The sequence below is a fragment of the Pseudorca crassidens genome, chromosome 15 (genome assembly GCF_039906515.1).
Source record: "Pseudorca crassidens isolate mPseCra1 chromosome 15, mPseCra1.hap1, whole genome shotgun sequence".
Lineage (NCBI taxonomy): Eukaryota > Metazoa > Chordata > Mammalia > Artiodactyla > Delphinidae > Pseudorca > Pseudorca crassidens.
Window position 1 is genome coordinate 37,013,812 of NC_090310.1, and position 26,384 is coordinate 37,040,195.

Consider the following 26,384-nt stretch of genomic DNA (forward strand, 5'->3'; position numbering starts at 1 on the left):
TTGATCCATATGTTCTCATTCATTTTATTTAGGACTCAAAATTAACACTGACCAAACATATCACTAAATCACTTATTTTTCCAAAGTTAGATTTTGCTTCAAAGTTACACATTCACTCACTACACGTATTTCCACAAGGTCCTCAAAATATTTTTTTTACATTCATTTAAATGCTCTAAAGTGTCAGTCCAGTAATCCATTTTTCAGCCAATAACCATCCTAGACAAGAACAAGAAGGTAAAATTATTCACACAGCTCTCCTCTTCGACCTTTAGCTTGTAAACTTTTGACAAAACGTGTCCTTTGCCAGTCAATGCACTTCAGGGTGAAATAGAACAGGGGCTTGCTCCTGTATCTTTGTGTGAAAATAAAAACAGGGGCTGGGATAGCTTGGGTTGAGCTAGCTTCACCACGTTATCGACCATATCACTGGACAAGATCAGACCTGCAGGCTCCCTGCAACCAGGGGCGCATCTAATGGGGAACCTAACTGAGCAGCCACACCTGGGCTTTAGCGGTCTAAGGCGGAAGCTTTTGTTAGTTGGTGTGTCCCATGTCACATCATGGGTCAGTGTCTGTGTGACAGTGTGCCCACTAACTTTGCTTCCTTGGTCGCCAAGTGCGGTGTTGATAAATTCCACGCGGTCGGGTGAAATGAGTGGGTCTGCACGCATGGGAGGCATTTCAGCTCCAGACATGAGTCACATGACACTGCACCTAACTTCAAGCACAGTCTGACATGTATATAACGAAGATCATAAATTCTTTTTTTTTTTACGACAGGTTATTTTTAAACATGCAAACACTTTTCTTTCTAACTTGACATCGTAGGGTGAAGCACCTGCGAGGTGTGCCTGGCACTCCTGCCTCATTTGGCGACCTCTCTGTGTAAACACGACAGTTGGGGGAGGACCGTTGAGATACAGGAATACATATTTGACACAGTCACTGTACGGCCTAATTATGGCAATTTTTTTTTGACCAGTGTTAGTCATGTGAACTTAATGACATTCAGGATTTAACTAAAATATGAGGAAGTAAACAGTTATAAAAATTAAATCTATTCCTGGAACAAAAACGACTATAGAAAAACTGAGGGAATCTGAATACAGACTGTAGTTTAAGTTTCCAGCATCATACTAATGGTCATTTCTTAGGTTTGATAAACATGCACCATTAACACTGGGGGAGGGTAGGGAGGGGTCGTGGGAGCTCTATACCATCCGTGAAACTCTTCTGTAAATCTAAAATTATTTCAAAATAAAGTGACAAAAACTGAATCTACTAAACATAAAATATGTAAGGAGACTATTATAAAGGCTCTGTGGCTTCAGGAAATAGATAAAAGAAATTTGAAGCCCTTGTGAAATCTTCAGAATTTTCTAAAACAAGTTGCCCTGAAAACCTGAAAAAAATAATAGGCATGGAACTTATAAAAATAGGAAAAATTGAAATACTTATTTTAATTCAATAATTAAAACTGAAAAACTCATAAAATACAAATGACTTACTCTTGTATTACAAATTATTTTTTAAAAACTGATTTTCTAAAGCCTTAAATGCATACAGTCCACTTTGATAATGAATTGGTTTAATCTATGTTCAATTTTTTGCTTTCCTTATTTTTAAAAATTTAAAAAATTAATTAATTTTTGGCTGCGTTGGGTCTTCGTTGCTGCGCGTGGGCTTTCTGCAGTTGCGGTGAGCAGGGGCTACTCTTCGTTGCAGTGCACGGGCTTCTCATTGTGGTGGCTTCTCTTGTTGCGGAGCACGGGCTCTAGGTGCGCAGGCTTCAGTAGTTGTGGCTCGCGGGCTCAGTAGTTGTGGCTTGCAGCTCTATAGCGCAGGCTCAGTAGTTGTGGCGCACGGGCTTAGTTGCTCCACGGCATGTGGGATCTTCCCGGACCAGGGATCGAACCCATGCCCCCTGCATTGGCAGGTGGATTCTGAACGACTGTGCCACCAGGGAAGTCCCTAATTTTTTGTTTTTGAAATAAATTTTCAAATGTTTCTAGAAAAACAAATAACTCATTATGCAAATCCATAAAACTTTGGCTAATTTTTAACATAAAATGCTAGTAATAATCAGGAAGAAATAATAGAGTATTAACACCTAGTATCAGATAACAAGGACAATAATAAGAATAAAAAATAGAGATAATAACCACATACCTTTTAGTTTAGCAGAAAAGTTAGGGAGAAGATGTGAAATTCAAAGAAACTGAATATTTTACATGCACACATGAAGATCTCATGATACAGAAATCGTGACTAATCAGCAGTCACCCTCCCTGGCAGACCTCTGGGGGCCCTTGGGGCAGCCACAGAGAATCCTCTGAACTTACTCTCCAGATAAAGAACACCCCAGTTCAGGAAGATTACAGAGGAGGCCATGCAAATAGCGCTCAGGTATGCCTTCAGCTGCTTCTGAAAGGCTGTGCTTTTAAAAGGCCTTCGACGTTCCCGTGATAGAACACTGACAAGCAGGAGGCTGCACCCTGTTCGGTGGCATGCCCAGGGGCGGGTAGCCCCGGGAGGTCCCCCTAATTGAAGAAACCAGACTCGGGATCCCTGGAGTTCATGTAACGAGACTGTGTTTAATGAACACCAAAGTACAGGTGAGGGCTGTGGGGGCTCGAGGACAGGGGGCAGCGAGGGCTGCAGGGTCTGGTGGGGGGGGTAAGCTGTGACACCACCTCCCAACACCTCTCCCTTCTACAGGGATTCACACTGGCCCCTCAGAGCCTCTCAGCAGTCCTGTGGGTACAGCACAGCAGGATGACTGGCCCCATTTTACAGTTGGGGAAACTGAGTTCCAGACAGGTTCATCAGCTTGCCCAAAGCCACACAGGGTTCCCGGTCCTTCCTTCTGTATCACTTTGGCCTGGCTCGGGGGGGATCTGAGTAGGTGGGCAGGGGAGGATGAGCACCCCACAGGAAGAGCAAGCAAGATGTGGAGGACAGAGGCGTGGCATGTGGGGACATGGAGAGGCAGGACCCCCTGGCATCTGTGGCGCAGGCTGCCATGGCCTCGGCACAGCCCCTTGGATGTCCGCTTGTCCTCTTTCCTCAGGGGTGTGCCCAGGCCCTCAGGACCAGCTGAGGGAGGTCATGGGGTGGGAGGGCCACTCCCTGCAGGGCTCACACAGCCCTGAGAGACGCAGAAGGAGAACTCGTGCCATGCAGAGGGATGCATCAGGAAGGTGCTCGGGGGCAGGGAGCTAGGGAGGGTGTGTGGAGCACAATGAAGGTGAGGTGGGTAGGCCTGGACGAGGCCAGCACTCCGTGCTGAGGGGTGTGGACAGGATCCTGGGCCACGTCACTGCAGTGAAATGGGGCCGCCGCAAGGACTGCAGTGGAGCTAAGGAGGGCCCGAGCTGGAGAGGAGGAGGGCTGAAAAAGGTTCCAGGGGTCCAGGCTTCTCCAGGCAGGCCCCTGGAAATGTTGGTTGGTTTGGGGTCAGTCACGGAGGGCCCCTCCCTGGTCAGCCTCTTTAGGCGTGGCTACACACTGAGGCCCAGCAGAAGCATCAGGCTCTGTGGAAACACAAGGACACGTACTGTCCCCTGCAGCCCTTCATCCTACTGGCCCTCGGCCCTCCCTCGGGAGGGGCCCAGAGCCCTGCATACAGCCTACCCTCCCTGCCTTCACCCTGCTGTTCCTGTCTGAGAGGCACCCCCAGAAGGCCAGTATGGGGAGGAGGGAACTGAGTCAGAAGTTTCAGGCAGATGCTCCTGCTAAGGAATAGTCCTTAGGATGCCTGTTGTCTTCCCAAGACCAACACACCCCTAGGGAACCACCAGCAGCAGGCCCGGCAGGAGGCCGCAGGGCCTGCTTGGGAGCCATGCTCAGAGGCACCAGCAGGGGGTGCCATGGACCCACACTCGAGGGGCAGGCTCCCTCTGCCTTTCCAGTCTCATCTCCCCCACCCCTCTCACCCCACAGAACCAAGGCTCAGGGGCTGCAAGACTTAACCCTTCCGGTCTTGGGCACAGGATGCCTGCACAGAGAACAGCCAGGGCCTGAGTCCGAGGTGGAGACAGTAGCAAGTATGGGCAGGTCTGAGAAGGGCCAGGAGGGACAGGCCTGGCCAGCTGAGGTGCTGGCACCACTCCCCAGCCCAGCACCAGAGCCCAGCTGCACCCTGATGGTGCCCACGCACGTTGGGGGGGGGGCGGTCTTCATTCACTGCCTCCTCCCTGAAGAAGGGGCCCAGCCACCACCCCACCCTACAGCAGCAGCTCGGTCACCGTTAGATCACGCCTGTCACTGGGTGTCAGGGTCTTGGAAGCCCCAGGCCTCCACAGCAGCGATGAGGAAGTTCTCAGAGCAGAGGGGCTGGTTGTTGAAAGTGTCGCAGTGGCCTGTGCGGCCCCGGTTCAGGTCCCCGTCGATGTAGAGTGCCTGGCCGCCCCCTCCACCTGTGGGATGCTTGGTCAGTGGCTGCCCGCTGTCCAGCGCTGCCCCCAAGGGGCTCTCCTTCTGCTCCTGAGCAACTCCACTTGTACAGGGCAAGTCTTGGGCCGTCCCTGTGCAGCCCTGCCAGAGGCCTCTCTAAAACCACGGGGCTGGCTTTCCACTCTGTAAAGTCCCCCGGCTCCTGGTGAGACCCTGCTAGTGAGCTCAATTCCCCACACACAGCCTCAGGTCCACACGCCTGCCCCGCATGCATGCTCCACCCCCAACAATCCCACTGCCTTCCTCCGTCATCACAGGGGCTCTGCCTGTCCCTCAGGTGAGGTACCTATCACCTGGCTCAGCAAGAGCTGGCCTGGGGCTTCAGCCACCCACGACCCCGTACCCTCCTCCCAGGCTAAGTGACCAAGGGCAGACAGGAGCCCAGCCTGAGGTGCAGGGAGGCGCCCACCTATGATGAGGCAGTCGTTGCCCCCGGCCATGAACAAGGACTCCGTCTTGGAGGGCAGGTTGAAGTGTCGAGCAGCCAGGAACGGCGAGAGGCGGTCAGCAGGGTCTGAGGACACAGAGTGGCAGGGCGAGGACAGAATGGTGGTAGACTCCAAGGACACAGGCTTGGTCAGCTCCGGGTGTTTGATGACCACCCACTCGTAGCGCTGGACCTCGGGCTGCAGCTGAGGGCAAAAGGGCAGCATGAGGAGTTGGCACATGGCGCCCACAGGGCCCCTGCCAGCTTCCCGCCCGCCACCCCACCCAATTCATCATCAGTGCCTTGAGTGAGGCCCTGAGTGGGGGCTGGGAGATGGCGCCACACAGCGCAGATGAGGGCCTGCCCGCTCTCACGGAGCTCACGGTCTAATGATCACAAACCAGAGAGAGATGGCGAGGTTAGCCTGTAGGGTAACAGCTCTGATAGAAGTAAACAGGGTCACGTGAGTGGGGGTGATCTCCCACAGGGAGGCCCACTCACCCTAAACACAAAGCATTCTCCGGTCCCAAAGAAGCCCAGCTTGCCTCCAAACTTGTTTCTCTCACTCCAGTCTGTTGACAGGTAAGCTCCACACACCTGGGGAGAAAGGCCCAGGGTGAGGCTGTGCCCTGCTTGCCTGCAGGAGTGTCCCCTCACTCAGGACCTGCTGAGAAGCCACAGTACAGTCACAGCTGGGGGTGTTGTGGTCACAGCCCCCCTCACACTTGAGGGCCAGGGCTGGAGAGTAGTATGGGAAAGTCAGAGTTTGGAGGGCATGGGGCTGGCAGTGACCATGCGCGGGGGCTGCCTCGGCTGCCATCAGCTTAGTTGGGATATTTTCATTTCCCTCTTGGGCCCTAAAGCATGGGAATAAGCTCCATATCCACACTCTGATTGTGGGCATCAGTGCCAGGGAGGCCCCTCAGATGGAAGCTTCCAGGAAGCACCCCTGCTCAAGAAACGTTTTCCAACCCTCCCATCAGCCAGCAAAGTGGTTGATTTCACCATTAAAGAGTCACTCCTTTGAGTCGCTACAGGATTTGCCCAAAGTATCTGACAATCAGAGCCATCTGCTATAACATAGATGCCTGGGCTTCTCCTGGAGAGCCAGACGCAGACTCTGCAACAGGGTGAAGAAACTGAAACTCCCACAGGTGCAGGTTTGGGAGCCACTGAACGAGGAGCCTCTATCTCATGCAGACACCCCCAGGACTGGGGCGCGTGAGCTCTGACTTTATTCTAGACACCTTAGATACTTTCCAGATGACAGCACTGCAGAGAACAAGGCCCTGAGAACTACCTGTCAGGGGCTGGAGGCAGGTGAAGGCAGACAACTCACCTGGTGCTGGCCAACTACTACAGGAGGAGGTGAGGCCTCACTCACTAGGCATTCCTGCAAAGCTCCTCTAAACTGCCGGGCTGTGTCAGGCTTGGGGCCTGGACCCCAAGAGGAAACAGGGAGGCTCTGGGTACTTAGGGGGTCCTAGGGGAGGCTAGATTCACCTCTCTGTAGAGGGCTGGCCCTGCTCTGCACCCCTAAGCCCAGGGAGTCTGGGTAGGGGCTATCAGGGAACACCCATCCTCTCTGGGGCACAGACTCCCCCAGAGCTCATCAGAGGCCAGGACCCCAAGCTCCCTCTGGTCCCTCCTCACCTCCTTTTGCGTGGTCTTGATGAGCAGGAGGGTGGGCTCGTGTCCTTCACACTGGAAATAGAACCTGGGGGCAGAGACCACACATGCCAGTCCTGACAGTAACAATCACACCTGCACCCCTTCCCTGTGCCACTTCAGCCAGCCTCTGTTGCCCCAGGCTGTCTGGGGGTGGATGGACCTGGAAACTGCTTGTCCTCCTCACCCAGGGACCAGGCACAGTGGCTTGGATGGTAACACCTTGGCCCAGGCACTTTTCTCAGACAAGATGGAGCCCTGGCCAGGAGGTCCGCAGGCCAAGCGGTCAAAGGTCCCAGGACTCTCTGCCCTGGTGTGACACAGAGGAGAAGCTGCATGGCAGAGGGCCCCCAGCAGACAGAGCCACGTGCCAGATGCTTCAGGGAAGCAAGAACCAGAGGAACAGGTCCCTGCTCTGGGAAAGCTCGGAACGTCCTCGGAAGCTAGGCAGCACTGAGAAGCATGTGAGGAGGACTGAGGCTGCCGCTGTGCCAGCACCAGGTGCCCAGGGGTTGGCTGGCATCCCTGGTGGCCCTGCTTAGCCGTCCCTCAGCAGGCCTCCCACACTGCACAGAGGTGGGGGCCAGGTCAGCGCAGCTCTGGTGCCTGCTGTGTGGCTGGGCCAGCCCCGACTGCATCACCTATGACCCAAGCCAGACCTTGGGTCAGAAGCTACCTGCCATCTGAGGCTCTAGGGGGGTGGCCACGCCTGGCAGAGTGACCCTGGGAGACAGTGTGCCCTGGGGGAAGCCTGTACAGGGCCCGGCACAGCCCACAGGGCCAACATGGACCTGGTGTGTGGATTGATGAAGTGGGGTGGAGGAGTAGTGAACCAAGGCCGGCCGCCTCAAGTTGTCCTGACAGTTCTGTAAGCTCCCAGGAGGGAAACTCTGCCTCCCGTGTCATCACAACGCCTATGTGGGGGCCTGGAGCTACGGCGTGTACTGTAATGACATCTGATGTTTGGGTGGCCTTGGAGTGAGAGAGAGATGCCCAGAAAAGGGGCTCCCAATTCTAGGGCCCCCCAGGAAGAGACAGGGCCTTGCCCAGGTGCTCATGTTTGAAGGCTCATTTCCAGGCCCACCATGACCTCCCGGAAGTGGGGACAGGACGAAGAAGCTGGGCAACTCCACAGCTCACTCCACCCCTTCTGCACTGTCTGGCCCTTGAAGTCCATACCTTGGGGCCTTGGGAGGGTAGGCCCAGCATTCCCCAGCCTCCTGGGCATTACCTGGTCAGGCTGTACCCGTGCTGCAGCGAAGAGAAGAGCAGGAGGGGCTGGCAGAGGGCGAACCGCTCAGGGACCCATGACCAGATGTCTCTCATCTCCTTCACGCCGACGATCTCTGAGTGGAAGTTCTCTGCATGAACAGCCAGGTGCACAAACTGCCTGGGGGAGTGGGAAGAGGTCAGAGCACAGCTGCGACCCCAGCCCTGGCCACGCCCCCCACCCTGGAGGTGTGCAGAGCCTCTTGTGTGAGCTCAGCCTGGAGGAAACGTCTCACCTGTTCAGCCAGGTCAGAGCCTGGTTCTAGGGGCCCTCAGGAAGAAACGGGGTGGAGCTGTCCCCCTGGAGTCCTGCTCCCACCCCGCTACACAGAGGGGAGAGCGCCCAGCCTGGGTGGGGACAAAAGCACCTTTTCTCTAATGGGGATAGAGAGTGAGTCAGCTCTGAAAGACAATGCTTCCTGGCCAGCCAAGCACCGACAGGCAGACAGACAGGGCCTGAACTTCGGCCAGGCTCTGAGGCAGCACTGCTGAAGCCAGCGCCGAGAGCCAGAGCAAGCAGCCAGGCTGGAAGACAGAGGGAAGCCAGGCGTGGAGACATGGTTTCCAGACCTACCTTTTAGAAAGTGAAACACTGAAAAACAGGAGGAAGCAACAGACGTGGAGAAGAGGAAGAAAAATAAAACAGACAAGGAGAGGTTAGTTGCAAGTACTGATGCCCAGGATACGCCTGCCTTTGGCCTGCAAGAAAGGCCTCCACACCTAGAGTACACTCACAGCGTCTGCCGCCGAGGTCTCAGGACACCATGGGCCCTTGCCACGCCTGTTCCCCAGGGGTCTGTGCTCAGGGCAGGGGGCCACGCTCAGCAGCCACGAGAATGGCCGGCAAGGGAGCCCAGAGCTAGAGTGGTGGAGCAGAAGCTGCTCTAAAATGACCCAAGGAGGACAGCCTGGCTCACTGCTGGACCTGCTGGGGCCATGGTCAGCATCCAGCTTCCATCTCAGCCATGGCCCCTGTACCCGGGAACAGGACCCTATGCCTTCTGCACCCACAGTTGCCTCAGCAGCCTGTGGCTGTAGCCAGGAAGGCCCTTTCTCCTTTCCCGTGGCTTTCTATCCACATACGGATGGCTGGCTGGACAGGCTCAGGCCCCAAGCACCCAGAATGCATTCCCCCAAAGCCCCACCCCACTTGGGCCCTGATGGTAGCCCCTGCCTACCTCTTCTGCTTGACAGTGATGCCCTTCTGCTTCAGAGCTTTCTCATTGGCCATCTGTAGGAGTTGAATCTCCTTCCGAGAAAAGAGGCGGATGGCAAACGCTTTCTCCAGCAGCTTCTCGGGAGACACAGTCTTGGCGATGTCCTTGACAAAGGTGCGGATATCCTGCTTCACGTTGTCTGACTCCAGCGGCTGCCCAGCTCTCACCTTGTGGAAGAATTTGAGGATTGCCAGCGCCACACGGTACAGCACCTTGTAACCTTCCACCAGGAAGACGTCAAACACGCGAGCAAAGTAGTTGAGGGGCAGCTCCCCAAACAGCCACCGCTGCCAGTCCGCATAGACCTGCAGGACGTCCTCTGAAATGGCCACCATCAGCTTGTGGGCTGCCTGGCAGTACTTGTTCACCAGGTCCCCGAACGTCATGCAGGAAGACTCAAAGGCCAGGAAGCTCTGGTCGATTAGCTTCTTGCTGGGGTCGTTGCAGGCCAGGATGCGGCAGGCCTTCTCGAAGCACTCGGCCTCGTCGATGCTGTAGTGGAGCAGCAGGGCCACGACCGCAGGCAGCGCGGGGCAGAAGGAGACATCAGGGAACTGGTTGGCGATGCACAGCAGGATCTTACGCACGGCGCCCTCGCCCCGTGTGTTCAGGCAGTAGCTGGGCACCTGCGTGTTGTCCACAAACTCGGGCAAGGGCAGGCTTCCACTGCTGTGCTTGCCCACGATCTTGCCGACGATGTCACTGTACACGCTGGCGTCTGGTGTGACCGTGCGGCAGGGGATATCCCGGATCAGGCGCTGGTACACCTTTCCCCGCAGGATGTAGCTGCGGGCCCAGTAGCCCTGGCGCGCCAGCTGCTTCAGCTCCTGCAGCTCGGTGCAGCTCAGCTCCTTGGGCCCCAGGTCCTGGATGGTGGCATCCATCTTATCCCTGTCCACAAAGCAGTTGTAGCCCGGGGAGTCCATAGCGCAGGGCGTGCCCAGGAGGAGGCCCAGGGCTGCCAGGAGGGGGCGAAGAGCAGCTAAATCCACCAGCGCTCTGTCCGAGGCTTCTCTGCTAACCTGTTTGCCATCCCATATCCTACAGGATTAAAAACCATGCTTAGTATGCGTGTATAAAGGTTTACATTAAAAAAACACATGTTTTTGTTTTAGTCTTTTTTTTAATTGAATTGTATACTTTATTTTAAAATTAATGAATTTTTATTTTTGGCTGTTTTGGGTCTTTGTTGCTGCGCGCGGGCTTTGTCTAGTTGCGGCAAACGGGCTACTCTTCGTTGCGGTGCGGGGGCTTCTCATTGTGGTGGCTTCTCTTGTTGTGGAGCACGGGCTCTAGGCACGCGGGCTTCAGTAGTTGTGGCATGTGGGCTCAGTAGCTCTGGCTCGCGGGCTCTAGAGTGCAGGCTCAGTAGTTGTGGTGCACGGGCTTAGTTGCTCTGCGGCATGTGGGATCTTCCCGGAAGAGGGCTCGAACCCATGTACCCTGCATTGACAGGCGGATTCTTAACCACTGCGCCACCAGGGAAGTCCTGTTTTAGTCTTTCTATAAAGTATCAGTAGGGCTTCCATTTAAGATAAGTGGATACTCTGAGAATTCACTACGAACTCTGGAGCATAACTTCTTTCCTTGGGGCTTATGAAGATACTGGAAGAGGTCACATAGATTCTGGGTCATGAGAAAGGGCTTCGAGAGGCTGATTCTACTGTAAACAACTCTCTGCTCAGGGGTGGGTGGCCCACCGGGCCCCCACGCTTCACCCTGCAGGCCTTGTAAAAGGAGCAGCTAGTCAAGAAGACTCCATGAAGTCAACAGATGCTGCGTTTCTGCCCCAAGACCCCTGGCTTGCAATCTGGAGGCCAGCTCTTAATTCTCTAAAAATAACAGCTAAGTTTCGGGCAGGTATTCCGAGAAGACTCAGTGGTGGGGAGTAGACATGAGGGCTGAGAAATAAATGGAAGGTGTCACAGCTTCAAAATTAGACATTTCTGGAACCAAATGAACCAGAAGTATTGGGGGATTTGGGCAACTATTGAGATTCGTGCAGACATTTAAAAAATAAAAAAGGATAAAATGTGCTATTTGAGAGTCTCTGGCTGCATGTGGACAGCAAGACAGAAGTCTACCGTTCAGAATACCGCAATCTGACATTTGTTTTGCCAAAGGCTACTGTCCTCAACACTAAAGTACAATAGTCTGCCCATGCACCTCTGACTAACCTTTCCACCTGGGATGGTACACTGTCCAGAGTTATCACAAGGGTTTGCTTCAGTGAGTTTTGGTAAATGACCAGATCATTCTGGTTCTGCTTGCATCAAGAACATTTATCTGAAAATATTAAAAGTAACATTTTAAAAATATTGAGTGGAAAGAATTGTAATGTAAAACCTGTTATATTCAAGAAGATGTCTTGAGAAATCACCTTGATACGGTGGGTTTTTTTATTGTGTTAAAATATACCTAACAAAATTTACCATTTTAACCATTTATAAGTATACAGTTCAGTCGCATTAAGTACATTCACAATGCTGTGCAACCATCACCACCATCCATCTCTGGAACTTTTTCATCTTCCCAAATAGAAACTCTGCATCCTTTAAACACGAGCTCCTCATTCCCTGGCCCCCAGCCTGTTATCCACCATTCTACTTCCTATGAATTTGACCACTCTAGGGACCTCATATTAGTGGAATCATACAATATTTGCCCTTTCGTGTCTGGCTTATTTCACTGATTATGTCCTCAAGGTTCATCTATGTTTATAGCATGTATGAGAATATATTTTTTGAATTTAAGACTATTATTTAGAGCAGTTTTAGGTTCACAGCTAGAGAGGATGGTACAGAGATTTCCCACATACCCTCTGCCCCCACGCATGCACAGCCTCCCGGTTATCAACCTTCCCCACTAGATGGTACATTTGTTACAATTGATGAGCTTAAACTGACACATCACCCAAATCTATAGATCAATGAGGATTCATTCTTGGTGTTGTACATGAGTTTGGACAAATATAAAATGACATGTACCCTTATTATAGTATCATAAAATGTATTTTCACTGCCCTAAAAATCCTGTGCTCCACGTATTCATCCTTGCTCCCTGCAACATCAGAATTTCATTCCTCTTTAGGGCTAATGTTCCATTGTATGGACAGAACACATTTTGTTTATCTATTCATCTGTCGATGGACATTTGGGTTGTTTCTACCTTTTGGCTGTTGTGAATAATTCTGCTGTGAACACAGCGGTACAAGTATCTGTTCAAGTCCCTGGATATATATCCATTGATACTGTTTTTATAGGGACTTTCCCACAGAAATAAGGTTTTGTGACAACATCTATTTAACACATCCCACTGGAAAAACCTTACCCACAGCAGGACCAGGCGCTGCCAGTGCTGGAAACTTCTTCCCCAGAAAAGAATCCCAAATGGCAGTTGGTCTGTTTGCTCTATCCTGGGAGGGATGGCAGTTAGGGCTCTCCCATTTCCCCAGGTTGTGAATTACCTGTACAGTTTACATCTTTCGTTCTAGGCTCTGAGCCCACTAGCCTCTGGAGGGACCCCAGGTCTATCCTCTTTTCTCGAATAGAATCCACTCCTTGTCAGGGCAATAAACATGTTTATAAACAGAATATGGGCTTCCCTGGTGGCGCAGTGGTTGAGAGTCCGCCTGCCGATGCAGGGGACAGGGGTTCGTGCCCCGGTCTGGGAAGATCCCACATGCCGCGGAGTGGCTGGGCCCGTGAGCCATGGCCGCTGAGCCTGCGCGTCCAGAGCCTGTGCTCCGCAATGGAAGAGGCCGCAGCAGTGAGAGGCCTGCGTACCGCAAAAAAAAAAAAAAAAAAAAAAAAAAGTGTTTATAAACAGGATAAGAGCTAGGCAGGACAGTGCCAAATCTTGCTCAAGTGGCCTCAGATTCAGGTTGAACATTAAACTGGAAACTCCAAAAACGGTTATTGCACCTTGCAAATTCCTTCAGAAAGGACCTTCAGGGAGAAGCAGACCCACTTTTTTTTTTTTTTTTGCGGTACGCGGGCCTCTCACTGTTGTGGCCTCTCCCGTTGTGGAGCACAGATTCCAGACGCGCAGGTTCAGCGGCCATGGCTCACGGGCCCAGCTGCTCTGGGGCATGTGGGATCTTCCCGGACCGGGGCACGAACCCGCGTCCCCTGCATCGGCAGGCAGACTCTCAACCACTGCGCCACCAGGGAAGCCCAAGACCCACTTTTTGTTTGTTCTTTTGTGGCTGTGCCGCAGGGCACGTGGGATCTTAGTTCCCTGATCAGGGATCAAACCCACGCCCCCTGCAGTGGAAGCACAGAGTCCTAACCACTGGACCGCCAGGGAAGTCCCCCACTGTTTTATTTGTTGTAGCAAGTTGTTGCAGCCTGGGGACTCCGAGGCAAAGACAGGTGCAGAAGACCCTGAAGGAGGTCCTGGATCCCTGCAGGCCTCCTCCCACCTGAAAAGACAGCATGGTGTTTGTGGAGCAGGGCAAACAAGGCTTATGATGACCTCCTTAGGCATCTATAAAGCCAGGTCTCAGGGCAGGTTTTTGTTTGGTTTGTTTTTTACATAAACACATAATCATGAAAACATCCAGTAATACAAAATTATACAGTAAAAATGTAAAGTCCTGTTTAAGTTACCCCCTCAATCCTACTCCCTCTTCTACCTAAGGTAATCACTGTTCACATCTAAGTGCATGTCCTTCAAAACCTTTTTCTTTCATTTACGTGCACACGCATCCACAACCCAGTTAGATAGTTTAAGCTGGCTATTGGGAAGGGGAAGTCAGGAGATGGGAAACGGATCAAAAACACAAAGTCGCTGGGCTGGACCCTCACTCACCGTGTGGAGGTGAAGGTACACCCTCCCCGAGCTGTCCCACCTGCAGCTTGCAGCCATCCTGCAACACTGTCCACACCTCCAGCTCCCACTCAGAAACAAGGCCTCACCGGCTCCCCACAGTCCCCCAGCTCCTGACTGAGGCGCCAGGCCCAGGAAGGAGGCTGTGCTCCCTGGTCCATGCCTGGCAGCCAGTGGTAGAGAAGGGAAGCAGTTTACTCGGGAAGCGAGCCAGTTTAAAGTCAGACAGGCCGGGCTCAGAGTCCAGTTCTGCCGCTTGTTGGGCTGAACCTCAGATAAGCCATGCCTCCTCCCCAAACAGCTGGTGCCCGTCTCTAAAATGGAGCCAATGAATATAAGCCACTGGACAGACATTAATCCCCACACAGCACCTGTGGGTTAAGCTCTTACTCTGGGCTCACTGGCTGGGGTGTGGGTGACACCCCACACACAGGCACATCCCACTCTCTTCCACTCCCCCTTGCCCTGTGGCAGCCCAGGGCAAACAGCCACTCTTCTCTGCCAGCGGGGCCCTGGCGGCAGGTGCACTAGGAAACCACTTTCCCTCAGCCTCAGGAAGGGGAGGGAGGGAGTGAATTCTAATCTCAAACACTGCACTCACCTTAAGCACCGCCCCCCCCCAGTCTCAAGTTCACTGCAGAAGAAGAGGGTGGGGGCAGGGCTGGCTCTGGGGTGGCACCTCTCCATCAGCCCTGTGGGAGGAGGCTGGCCCCAGCTGCCCACAGCTCCCTGAATTTAGAATGTAGGAAAGAACTTTGTGTTTTCTGTCCTTAGCTTTGGGCCTAACCTGCAATTCTGGGAAAACAGGAAAAATTCTGCTCAGCATCCTGTTAGACTCACAAGAACTGCACACAGTGACCATTTCAGATAGTTGGGACACCACGCCGTGTGTCTAGAGGGTGGCGGCTACTTCAGCTAGGGTTGTCAGGAGGACCGCTTCCCTGCCGAGCTGAAGTGATGAGAGGGAAGCTGCCAGAAGAGCTGAGGAGAGGTCACTCTGGACCACGAGAAGACCGCGTGCAAAGGCCCCGAGGCAGGAAGAGGCCTGCTCCAGAAAGGGAAAAGCATCCAGTACAGCCAGGGCACAGTGAGAAAGAAGAGCGGAGACATCCATGGGTTGGATCGTGCACGGGGAGGAGCCTGGACTTTAAGTGCAGTGGGAAGCAGGGAAGGTATGTGATCCAACAGACGGGTTTAAAAGCTGACTGCTGTGAGGATTAACTGAGCCTGTTTATAGAAGGCACTCAGCCCGGCCTGGCTCACCAGGGCAGCTCAGAAGTCCCGAGGGCCTCTCGTCGTTACTGCTCCTTGGGCTCTGCTGGTCTGGCACTGGCTCAGGGACGTCTGGGGAGTGATGGGGTCAGGCAGGTCAATGCTAATGCCCGATCAGTCCTGTGGTGAAGCTGAACCGTGCCCCTCCTTAAGGGGGCAGTGCAGCCACAGGAGGCTGCTGCCAAGGTTCTCCCACGGGCCGAGAAGGCCCCTGCTCTCTTTGGGATGGTCCCTTCGAATGGCCTCTTCGAGGGCCCTTCTTCCCCTTCCCTGCCTGTGCTACTGCTTCCCCACCCGGAAGCCCCTTCCAGTCACCGTCATGTCCCTTGACTCACAAATACTATACCTGTTTTGAGAGTTCAAGCTACCTAATGGAAAGCAAGTATTCCTTAAAAAGAAAAAATAAAAACGTTAAGTGGAACTAAGTGACCTCTATTTAGGGGTGTTAGGGGGCCCCTTCAGCAGCTCTAGGACTGCAGTCCCATGGACCCTGGGCCAGGAAGCTTTTCTGAGGAGGGGAGTTCCTGTGACATGACGCTTTGGCTGGGAACACCCCATGGGAGGTCAAATAAACTCGAACTCTGCTCTCCTTGGTGAACCCCCAAAGTGTGCCCACAGGAAGAGGAAGGCGGCCAGTGGGGTGGGAGAAGCCCTCCCACCCCATACCCGCCACTTCTGCCTCCAGAGTGACCCCACAAGTGTCTTCGACCCCTCTCCCATCTCAGGAGCGCAGGTCACCCAGGAGGGCCAGCCCCACTGCACTCCCTCCTCAGCCAGTTGAGGGCTGGCTTCTTAATGCCACACTGCTATCCCAAAGCACTACCCATGGTCTGATAGTCACAAGACCTCTGCCTTTCTCACCTTTTTAGTGGGGAACATGATTTTCCCAAACAACTGGATTTGAAAAAAAACTCACTTGCATGTGACAGACCGCCCCCACCCCCCTTAAGCCTGGGTGATTCCATCTTAACCACCCGACAACACTCGGCACTATGCCTTCCTTACAGGCTGCCTCTCCCAGAGGGCCCAGCACCCCATCATGCCTCCCCTTGACTCAAACTTTTATTCATTTGACAAACTTCTACGAAGTTCCTTTTCTGGGCAGGGCACCGGGGATACGAGGGTAAAAGACAGCTCTCGAGACCAGTGGTCACGGCATCCACAGTGAGACTACGAGAGCCCAGGCGGGGCACTGGCAGACCACCAAGGCAGGCGTTGACTCGGTGTGAGTGCCACAGAGGGGACAATAGTACCTGAGTGTACAAAGACGGGAGTGGGGACAAATGCATGAGGGAGAGCACGGCAAACTGGGGAGCCTCAGAGAGATGGTAGGGAGTGACCGGAGGTGGGACAGGAGGGGCTGATGGCCTTCTGTGCCAGCTGCACTAGAAGACCAGACATCACCCCCACACAAGAGGGAGCAGGAGGAGAAGAGCCGAAGCAGAAGGTGACATATCATATCTGCATTTTAGAAAAAACCCCTGGTGGCCAAGGAGGAAGGAGGGCAGAGTCCAGAAGCGGAGGCAGGAGGAGGGTTGGGCTGAGCTGGCCAGGGAGGATGCAGAAGATGGGGTGGATTCCACCAGATGAGGTGACCTGTTCGGGGTGGGGGGCAAAGACCCAAGCAAAGAACCGAGAATTCTGGCCCAGGGGTGGGGTTTTGGTGGGGCAGAGGAAGTGCTCCATTTTAAAGTGCCTGTTATGACACAGATGCCTCTCAGGCAAATGCCAGAGCAGGATAGGTGAGGCAGAACCCTGGGCTGCTGTGCTGAGATCCTGCCCAGACACCCACCCCTCAGCCCTGACACCTACACTGGCTCCTGGACTCCTCTATCACCCAGTGGGCTTCACAGATGGCCCCTCCACATACCCAGAGGCCACCAAAGAGCCAACTGTGGCCCAGGTGGAAAAAGTCAGCCCTGTGCAGAGGGAGCCTGGTGCTCCCCAGGAAGCCTACCCACTCCTACTGACCTCTGCCCAGCCCAGCCTGACCACTCCCCACCCTCCCCCTTGGCTGCAGGAATAGCTCATAGCCCAAGCAACCGGGGCTCAGCCTGGCCGGGCCTTAGTCACTGCACCACAGGACAGGGTGCTGCACAGTTGTGTCTCAGTTCTTCCCCTTCACTCTGAGCAATCCCACATCTGTTTCCTGAGATCAGGAAACAAAGAAAGAAGAGGAAGGAGGCTGGTTCCAGCCCTGCCGACCGGCCAAGAACGGGGCGACAGATGGGAAGGAGGGGCAGTGAGAGGCGCTAGGTCCTGGGCCTGAGGAGTTCCACGTGACCAAGAAACGTATGCTCCTCTCAGGCAGTTTCCCCAGGGTGGAATTCAGAGCACGCGCTCTCTAGGGAGCCCCTCACCCTCAGAGACCATTGGTCCCCATCCAGGACGCAGCAGAATGACGAATCCTTCAAACAACTAGTGGCCCCACTCTAGCCCTCAGGGTATGTGAGGTCTGGGGATGAGAAAGACACAGCAATTACAGGACATGGTCACTGTCTGATAAGATCTCAGGGTGCCAGGCACAGAATGTGGCAGCAGGACAGGGAAGAGCAGATGACCTCCTGCCTGTGGCTCTGCTTGTAGGGTATTTGGGTAGAGGAGCAGGGCAGGTGGGACAGCCTGGAAGGGAATCTGGGCTGGTGAGTAGGGTATGGCAGGTGGAGCTCTGAGGCAGAGAAGGTGGATGGAGGTGGGGGGTGGGAGTTATTCCTGAGGCCATCCACCTAGCACACCCAGAAGGGGCAGGGTGGGTGGGGCCTGGAGCAGGATGCATTCCACCCTCTCCTCAGGCTGGGACCTTCCTCTCAAGTCCAAGTCTGACTTCCTTAGGAGAGGCCCAGTGCTCCCGTCCATCTATAGGGAGAGGGCAGGGAAATGCCCAACCCCACTCCCAAGGATCTGCTGGAGGCCTCGGAGACACAGCTTCAAGACTCTGTCTGGAGTCCTAGGTCGAGGATACTCATCTCCCTGCCCAAGGCCTCAGCAATAGGATGATTCCCAATTCTGCGGATGACTGGTGGTGACAGTGTCATTGATTGGGGTGACTACGGTCACCGATCCCCCACATTCGCTTCCTTTGCTGCCTTGCTTTTTACTGACCTCACTCCCAACTCCCAAATCTCTTCTTGCTCTGGAACTTGGCTTGTAGCAAACAATCCCCCACCTCCTCATCCTCTCCCCTAATGCACCCTTCCTCCAGGCCAGAAAGCAGGGGGCTCTCCCTGGGACCCTGCCCCTTCTCTCCAGGGTCTCCCCAGGGTTCTGACACCCCTCTGTCCAGGGTCTCCCCAGGACGTGCCACACACTTCATTCCAGTTCTTGGCCTCCTCCTCTCAGCTGCCCTCATTGCAGGGCATTCGAGGGTCAAGCAGGCAGACCTGGTTCAAAGCTCCCCAACTTTTTGGGTTTTTTTTTTTTTTTTTTTTTTTTTTTTGCGGTACGCAGGCCTCTCACTGCTGTGGCCTCTCCCGTTGTGGAGCACAGACTCCGGACGCGCAGGCTCAGTGGCCATGGCTCACGGGCCCAGCTGCTCTGCGGCATGTGGGATCTTCCCGGACCGGGGCACGAACCTGTGTCCCCTGCATTGGCAGGCGGACTCTCAACCACTGCGCCACCAGGGAAGCCCAAAGCTCCCCAACTTTAGAAACCTTTACATCTCTGATGCTTCATCTACACCCAGGTCAGCCCCAGAAACTCCTCCACTCAGTGAGCGCATATCACAAACACCCCACTCTCTTGTAACTGTCCTGAAGCTCTTCACTGCCCTCCTCCCACTCGCCATAACTCTATCTCCCCGCACCGCCAATCCTTTGTGACTTTACTTCCTTGTCTGCTCAGCCTAGACCTGACCCTCCAAGCCTCAGCTCCACCACTTCCATGCTCCTGTCTCAGCTACCCAGAAGCCCCACGAGAGGCCAGCCTGACCAACTATAGAGAGAAAATCACACTGCCCTGCTCGTGGCCCTTGGAGCCACCTGGCAGCCCTCAGCATGCCTCGTGGCACCCGCCCCTGGTCCCCACACTAGCCAACAGCTTCACATCTACCACTCTCCTTGAGAACCCAGTGTCACGCAAGAAGCATCCTCTCCTGTCTGACCTTGGCCCTTGATATGCACCCCCACCCTTGGTCCTGGATCTGTTAGATAGGCCCCCAACCCCAGCACCCAACACTCCCCTTGAGCTAAGCCTTTCCTCTTTCTTTCCTTCCCAGTCAAGCTCCCGGGGAGAGCAGGCTGTATGTCTCCCCCCTCGCCCTTCACGCCTGGCTGCCAGACCTAACAGACACCTTTGAGCCCTTATCTCCCTGAATCACACAGAGCTGACCCAACTGCTCTCAGCTCTCCTCTCCCCAGGCCTCCAGAAACCCCTTCTGTCTGTCTCCTTGCCTCTCTGGCTGCTGCTGCTCCTGTCCCTGTCCCTCAAATGTCCCTTTTGCAGAAATCCATCTTCTTTTCAGCCAAGAATTCTCAGGTCCCATACCTCCAACTGCTTTCCTGAAGTCTCCCCACCTTCACACACTTCATGTGACTCCAACGTAGCTCAGCTCTGACTCCCAACCCGCTCTGCCCCAGCTCTCCACCTGAAACCCTTTCCCGCCCACCGCCCCACCCCCCCTCCTTTCAGGATTTGGCCCTACCTGCCCTCCACCTAGGGCAGCTTCAGGAGTCTTGACAGTGGGAAGGGGGAAAGGCAGGACACACCTGTTCTTCTTCCTCCTCTCGGGCCAGTCTGCTTCAAGCCTCGGCCCAATGCCCCCTCCTTCACCAGCCTTTCTAGACTCCTGACCTCACAGGCAGGACTGAGGGCAACCTCCCCACACTCCACCCCTCCTTGTCCAAGTCTGTTTGAACTTGGCAGGCCTCTGTGATGAGCTGCTTATGAATCAAGCTCTTCTATTCTACTGTGACTTTGAGCCCAGGTGTCTCACACCATATACTCAGTGTACCCAGGAAGGAGGAAGCAAGAGAAGGAAACAGATGGAGACTCGGGAAAATCCCAAACCACTTGGGCCCAAGAGGGAAATTTAACTCTAAATAACAGGGGCCATTTGCCAACTTGTTTGTTCTAGGCGTGTGTCCTTCCCAGCAGACATCTTGACATGATGAGAAGGCAGACTGGGCTCCGCCTCAGCCCTGAAGCAGCACTGGGATTTTTCAAATGCTAATGGAAACTGGCATTCCACAGTGACTGCCAGGCTGCCAGTTACCCGGAACCTGATAGTGGGCCCTTTGCTGATGGCACATAATGGAGGGCACGTGCCAGGTATAAAGGGGCGTAACCATTAAGGAGGCATTAGTCACAGCACCGTAGGCCAGTTGGCTGGCCCATCTGCTGCCGCTGGTCAGAAGTTCAAATGCAGGTTTTACCAGTGGCAACTGAGCCTATGGATGGGACCCGAGCAGGGCAGAGTCCTAACCGTATTAGCCACTCGAAAGGTTTCCTGCAGGGACTCGGGGACTTCCCTGGCCGTCTAGTGGTTAAGACTTGGCGCTGGGACTTCCCTGGTGGCGCAGTGGGTAAGAATCTGCCTGCCAACGCGGACTGGGGACACGGGTTCGATCCTTGGTCCGGGAAGGTCCCACATGCCACAGAGCAGCTAAGCCTGTGCGCCACAACTACTGAGCCCATGCACTGCAACTACTGAAGCCTGCGCGCTCTAGGGCCCGAGCGCTGCAAATACTGAAGCCCGTGCCTAGAGCCTGTGCTCTGCAACAAAGAGAAACCACTGCAATGAGAAGCCTGCGCACCACAATAAGGAGCAACCCCCGCTCACTGCTGGTTTGGTCCACCCACAAGCAGGGACTGGGGTTGCAAGGGGGCTCTGCTAATTCAAGGTCTTTACCTTCTGAGTTCAAAAGGTCCTCCCAACAACAGCCCCCAAGGGCATAGGAGAAACCAACTAGCTACACAGAATGAGAAGCAGAGAGAGAAAACCCAGCTGTCAGAAGCTAGAATTTTGACTGGTCTGAATTCTAAGCAAGGTGCCTGTGATAGGTGTGCCTCGGAAGGCTGGGCACATGGCAGGCTCTCAGCAAGTATCTTTAGGCCTGACAACAGAGCTGGGCTGGGAGGGAATCTTGCAGGTTTAATCATTTTAGTAGGCATTCAAGACACTTCCTGAACACCAGTGTATCAAGTGCTGGAATATGAAGATGCAAGGCCCAGTCCTAGCTCTCAATGAGCTTCTGGATGTGAGGACATGGTGTATTGACCATGCCAACTCAGGAGCAGATGCTATGAGAGAAAAGCACAGGGTGTCTGGGCCCCCAGCCTACAAGAAAAGAAGGGTCTGGAAGGATTCCCTAGCCAGCACCTGCCTGGCCTAGAACCTGAAGGCTGAGGAGGCCTTCGGCCAGGAAGCAGCAGAAACAGCATGCGAACAGGACAGAGCCTTGGAGGGCATAGCTGTTTAGGGCCAGTGAGTGTCATTCATGGCTCAGATTCAAAGACAGTTCTACAGCCCAGCTTCATGGGCTCTAAGAAGCCAAAGGGCCCAAGACAGAGGCCTGGGGTTCACCAGGCTGCCGAGGAAGGACAGTGCTTCTGTGCGCTGGGAGGTGGGGATGGGATGGCCCAGGAAGGCAGGGAAAGAAACCAGAGGCAAGTGGAGTTAACGTATACCCCTGGATCCTTTGAAGGCGCACAGGTTTAGGAAGATAGGAAGGCGGGAATGACCCTTGCTGAAAAATGAATTACAGATGATAATTAGGGAATGAGGACAAACTGACTCAAGGAAAGGTTGAAGGGACAGAAGCCAGGGAAGCTTTTCGTGGGACACAGGTAATGAGCTACATTTAGAATGCTACACAGTGGAAGGGCTTTTATTGGTAACAGAATCACCCATCGGTAATCAATTGGTACCCAATTAAAATTGTGTAACAATTAGGCGGACACACAGTTTCAGGTTATGCAAAACAGGCCAAGCCATGTGTAGCGGCTTCTCAATGGCCTGTAAGAGGAGAGTGCAGGCTGGGCAGGATGGAGGGAGAAACCATGACCGCGCACATGTGACCTCTGCCAACAGCTCCTTGGGCAATACCCAGGGGAGATGGATAAGGTCCCACAGCCAGGCAGGGGACCATAACTGCATAAGATAGAAGGAGAGCTTGTTGCACATACCCCTAACTGAGCAGGTTCCCTAAGAGACGAAGATAACTGCTAACAGCACTTATCCAGAGGCCGGGACAGCCCTGGGGGCCATGCGCCTCCTTTGGGTAAAGAGGAGCTCCTTTTGCCTTTCCTCACCCTCTCCCGTGTGGCCCCTCAGCATGGGGGAAAGATTACGGAGGGGGCACTATACACTTGGCCTCTGTATCTTCAAGAGTCTTTCCAAAGTCCCACCTGCTGCTAATGCTGATGCACTACACAGAAACTGGGGTCCTGGAAGAAGAGCGACAGGACCCAGAGAATTCTGCGACCTTGGATCTATCTCTGTGTCTGAGAAGGCCTGTTTTCAGAGATCTAATTGTGAGAACGCCCTGAGAGGACCAACTGTCGGGCTGGAGGGGAATGAGGTCCTTTGAGATGAGTGACAATCTGGAAGTTTCCCAAAAGGCAAATAAACACACATGTGACAGGAAGCCCCGGGAATCAATCATGTGATTTTGCACCTTTAGTATCTTACATTTTGCTGTTTAACCAACAAACAGGGGCTCTACGACAGAAATAAAAAGCCCACTATCCTGCCCCCATCTCCCCAAAAGGCAAGAGATCATTAATCAGATTTTTGTTACCTTATCTACTCTGCTCTACAGACATGAAACATCAGGCATCTCCAAGGTTCAGTCTTCTTTTTCTCACTCCACACCACCCCACTCCCTGGCTTCAGTGCCACACAGGAAGTAGTACCCAGGACACTTTTGTGTTTGCTCTCCTTGGCTCCAGACCAATCTCTATCCAGGAATTCTTACCGACCCTCAGCTCAACATCTCCACACCGCAAGTCATCACCCACTCCCAGGCCTGTCCCTTCCAGCACACTCTGTGTGGCACAGCCTTACCAGCTGCCAGTCACCTAACCTTGGAATGTTCCCTAAGTCCTCCTTTATCCCTGGTCCTTCTCATCCCTGCAGCCACTTGTCTCAAGGTCTTGCTCTCTTTTCTGTCCCCACTGCCCTTCCTTGGTGCTGGGCCTTTTGTCCCGCCAGGTATATCCCCGTGTTCTGTTAACCACCCTCAGTGCAGGACTTCACCAACCCACCCTGGCCACCACTGCCTGGTCACCCATGAGGGCACAATCTGACCAGTCACTCACAAACCCGAGATCCCTTAGCGGCTCCCCACCACTCTCAGGGTAAAATGCAAACTCGGGACTGGTACTCAAGGCCTCTCCTGACTGCCACCAGCCTAGCTCCTTAACTTAATCTCCCTCTCCTCACCCCAACCACCGGAGCTACCCACTGCCCTTCTCCCAACAGCCGGTGGGTGGGAGCTGTATTCCTGTACTTCACACACTGTGCCTTGGCCTAGAAGTCTCATTCCCTCATGTGGCCCTGCCACTCCCATTCGTTTTAAAAAAAAAAAAAAAATTTTTTTTTTTTTTTTTTTTACCACACCGCGAGGCTTGTGGGATCTTAGTTCCCTGACTAGGGATTGAACCCATGCCCTCGGCAATGAGAGCGTGGAGCCTTAACCACTGGACCGCCAGGGAACTCCCCGTTCTTCAAAATTTAATTCGAGCCCTTCTCAGGAGCCCCCACTAAAGGCCAGCTGGACTCCACCCCTCTGTGCCCATAGCAAGCTCCGTCTGCCTCTGTGAGAGCGCCGACTGCAGTGCCACAGTTCACTGGCCCGTCTCCTCACTGTACCCTAAGCTCTTCAAGGGCACAGGCTCACTCAACTTTGTAGCCACAGAATACCGGGCACAAGTCCTCATCATGTGAATTATGATTTGGATAAACCTGCACTGAAAGTACAACAAAAATCATCAAATAATGAATTTAGGTTGGTCCTTAGTGAAAAGCCCAAGGTGTTGTTTCTCTGATATTATCTCCATTTGGAAAGTGACACTTGAAACAGCCACTGAAACTGCTGCTTCAAGTTGAAAAGGCTTTTTTTCTTCCCTGCACAGAGTTGTCATAACAGAGAAGCTATGCTCAAACAGGTAAAACATTGAACAGGGTAAATATTAAGTGCTTTTTTATAACCTGCTTCATTGTCCTTATGTACTTCAAACCAGAAACAATCTAAAAGCAAACACTTAAATATGTCTTCTGAGATTGGCTGAGACTGTAATGAGAATTAGGCGCAACACTGCATGCCCAAGGTCACTTGGCCTGCTGACAGTCCTGGCAGGTGTGGTCAGCGACAGCTAGCATGGCTCACCAGCAGGTGAACTTGCAAATTCAGGGTGTGAATTTTGTTATTATGAAAAACCTGCCTAGATTACTAGATTACTTCTACATCCTCTGAAGGTCACCCTTCATCCAGATGAAAACCACTGCATTAGTTTTAGCACCTTGGTTCATTTCAACAACCATTCAGGGAGAACCCCTGGCCCATTCCATATGAGGCAATGGGGGAGCAAAGATGAATGCGACGTGGCTCCAGCCCTGTTCATAGGGAGAGATGAGCTTCTAAACACAGCACTCGCTACTGGATAAGTACTTCTCATACAGGCTTTACCTGAGAAGACTAAACGAGGACCAACCTTCAGGATAAAAGGATGCATATGTGGGGGTTGTACCACTGGCTAGAAATGGAAACTGTAAAACCTCTGCGAGTTTTCTTGATCTTTTCTTACCTGGGTTTGTTTCTCCAACCCTGTATCCCTTAAAAAGAAAAAACCAGCACATCTGTCTTCAAGGCAATTAAGTAAATGTTTACAGGTAGCTACTGTGTACTGGGGCTAGAAAGTGAAGATGGAGCGGAGCCCTTGCCTCAAGTGGAATAAACCGCTGTATCTGATGAATAATGGGATTTTTTCCCCCCTGTAATTGCCTAGATGTTCCTGCAGACCTGGGAGAAAACACACACAGAACTAAGGAAAACCACCTTCAAGTCCTTCTACTGGCCCTGGAAAGGCAGGCAAACTCCTCACCAGGAATAAGCAGCTAGGTAAAGACCTCAACACAAGCATCACAACCACAGCCACATCGGCCACCAGGTCTGTGCCTCCCAGGCACATCGCTATCTTAACAGCTGACCCGCGCCTCCGCACTGCCCAGGTGGTCTTCAGCCTCTGGCCTTAAGTGTCAGCCCAGCAAGTGGTAATCCAGGAAGCCCACCGCTCGTCTGTTCCCTACAGAGTAAGGCCACCAGGCCACCAGCGCCCTTGCCAGAAGAGGACCTTGACCGAGTGCAGCCCATCCCCGACCTCCAGCTGTGCTTACTCAAGGCTCAGAGAGCACAGCGCCCAGGGGCCCCCGACCTCCAGCTGTGCTTACTCAAGGCTCAGAGAGCACAGCGCCCAGGGGCCCTGTGGAAACGCTTTCGTCCCCAGCACAGCCTGGCGGACAGCTGCCGCCTGGCACAGCGGCCACCCCAGGAGGCACCCGCCGGACAGGACTCAGAGGCTGGGTAGATACCTAGGCGGCAGGTGGGCAGCGTGTAATCCTGGGGCAAGCGTAGGACCAGGACGGGAGCAGCTGCAGGTCTTCGAAGACAGAACGTTATCAGAGAATCTGTTGCAATTTCGAGTCTAGAAGAGGATTTCCTACCCCGCAGAGACCGAAAGCGCCCGAGGAAGGAGTGACACAGAGCCAGCTCTTCCCACCGCCGCCTCGCCCGGAGCCGGCCGGAGAGCCGACAGCGCCTGGTGAGGGGCGCCGGCGCGACCCCCGGGGTCGGTGTCCCGCGGGTCCGAGGTCGGCTCCGGACCCACGTCGCGCCCTGCCCGGCGCTCGGGCCGCGGGGCAGAGCCGGCGGCGGCGGGCAGTGCCCGGCGGGCGGTCGCGGGCCCAGGGCGCGCGGGCTGCGAAACCGCCACCCGCACCGCGGCCGGTCCCCGCGCCCCGCTCGGACGGAGGCCCGGCAGCCAGGCCCCCACGCCCCCTCCGTCAGCACGCCCCCTCCGTCAGCACGCCCGGGACGCGGTGACAGTCGGCCACCCGACCCCGCGGCCCCCGCGCCGGGCCGTCACGCCCCCGCCCACCCCGTTGCGCACCTACCACCGCCCGCCGCGCTGGCCGAGAACCCACCTCCCGGCGCCGCGCCTCACCGCGCCGCTTTCTCCTCAGCTAGCTGAGCTCCCGAGCGTCGGCCTTTCTGCGCACGCGCGCACGCGGCCCCGCCCCCGCCGAG

At 54.1% G+C, this 26,384-nt stretch overlaps 1 protein-coding gene across 9 annotated transcripts; it reads right to left on the reverse strand.

Moving 5' to 3' along the window:
* TBC1D24 (TBC1 domain family member 24) lies at window positions 1-26,384 on the reverse strand. Of its 9 annotated transcripts, XM_067706928.1 has the most exons (9): window positions 26,282-26,384; window positions 9,001-10,080; window positions 8,397-8,414; window positions 7,785-7,943; window positions 6,539-6,602; window positions 5,387-5,482; window positions 4,868-5,090; window positions 4,251-4,421; window positions 1-3,536 (listed from the first exon to the last, which is right to left on the reverse strand). In XM_067706928.1, exons 2-8 carry the CDS (start codon window positions 9,963-9,965, stop codon window positions 4,267-4,269), a joined length of 1,680 nt encoding a protein of 559 aa, XP_067563029.1. In that variant the 5' UTR covers window positions 9,966-10,080; window positions 26,282-26,384; the 3' UTR covers window positions 1-3,536; window positions 4,251-4,266. The 9 variants fall into 9 exon arrangements, with proteins under 9 accessions (XP_067563029.1, XP_067563030.1, XP_067563032.1 ...); XM_067706929.1 differs by lacking the exon at window positions 8,397-8,414; XM_067706931.1 differs by lacking the exon at window positions 5,387-5,482.

Bases quoted from the DNA above. Each gene is read 5' to 3' on its own strand.
- TBC1D24 (XM_067706923.1), bottom strand. From the start codon at position 9,965: ATGGACTCCCCGGGCTACAACTGCTTTGTGGACAGGGATAAGATGGAT. The intron at 5,483-6,538 runs GTGAGGAGGGAC...CTTTCTCCCCAG, and splicing joins TCAAGACCACGCAAAAGGAG to GTGTGTGGAGCTTACCTGTC. The intron at 5,091-5,386 runs GTGAGTGGGCCT...TTTTGCCCTCAG, and splicing joins GAGAATGCTTTGTGTTTAGG to CTGCAGCCCGAGGTCCAGCG.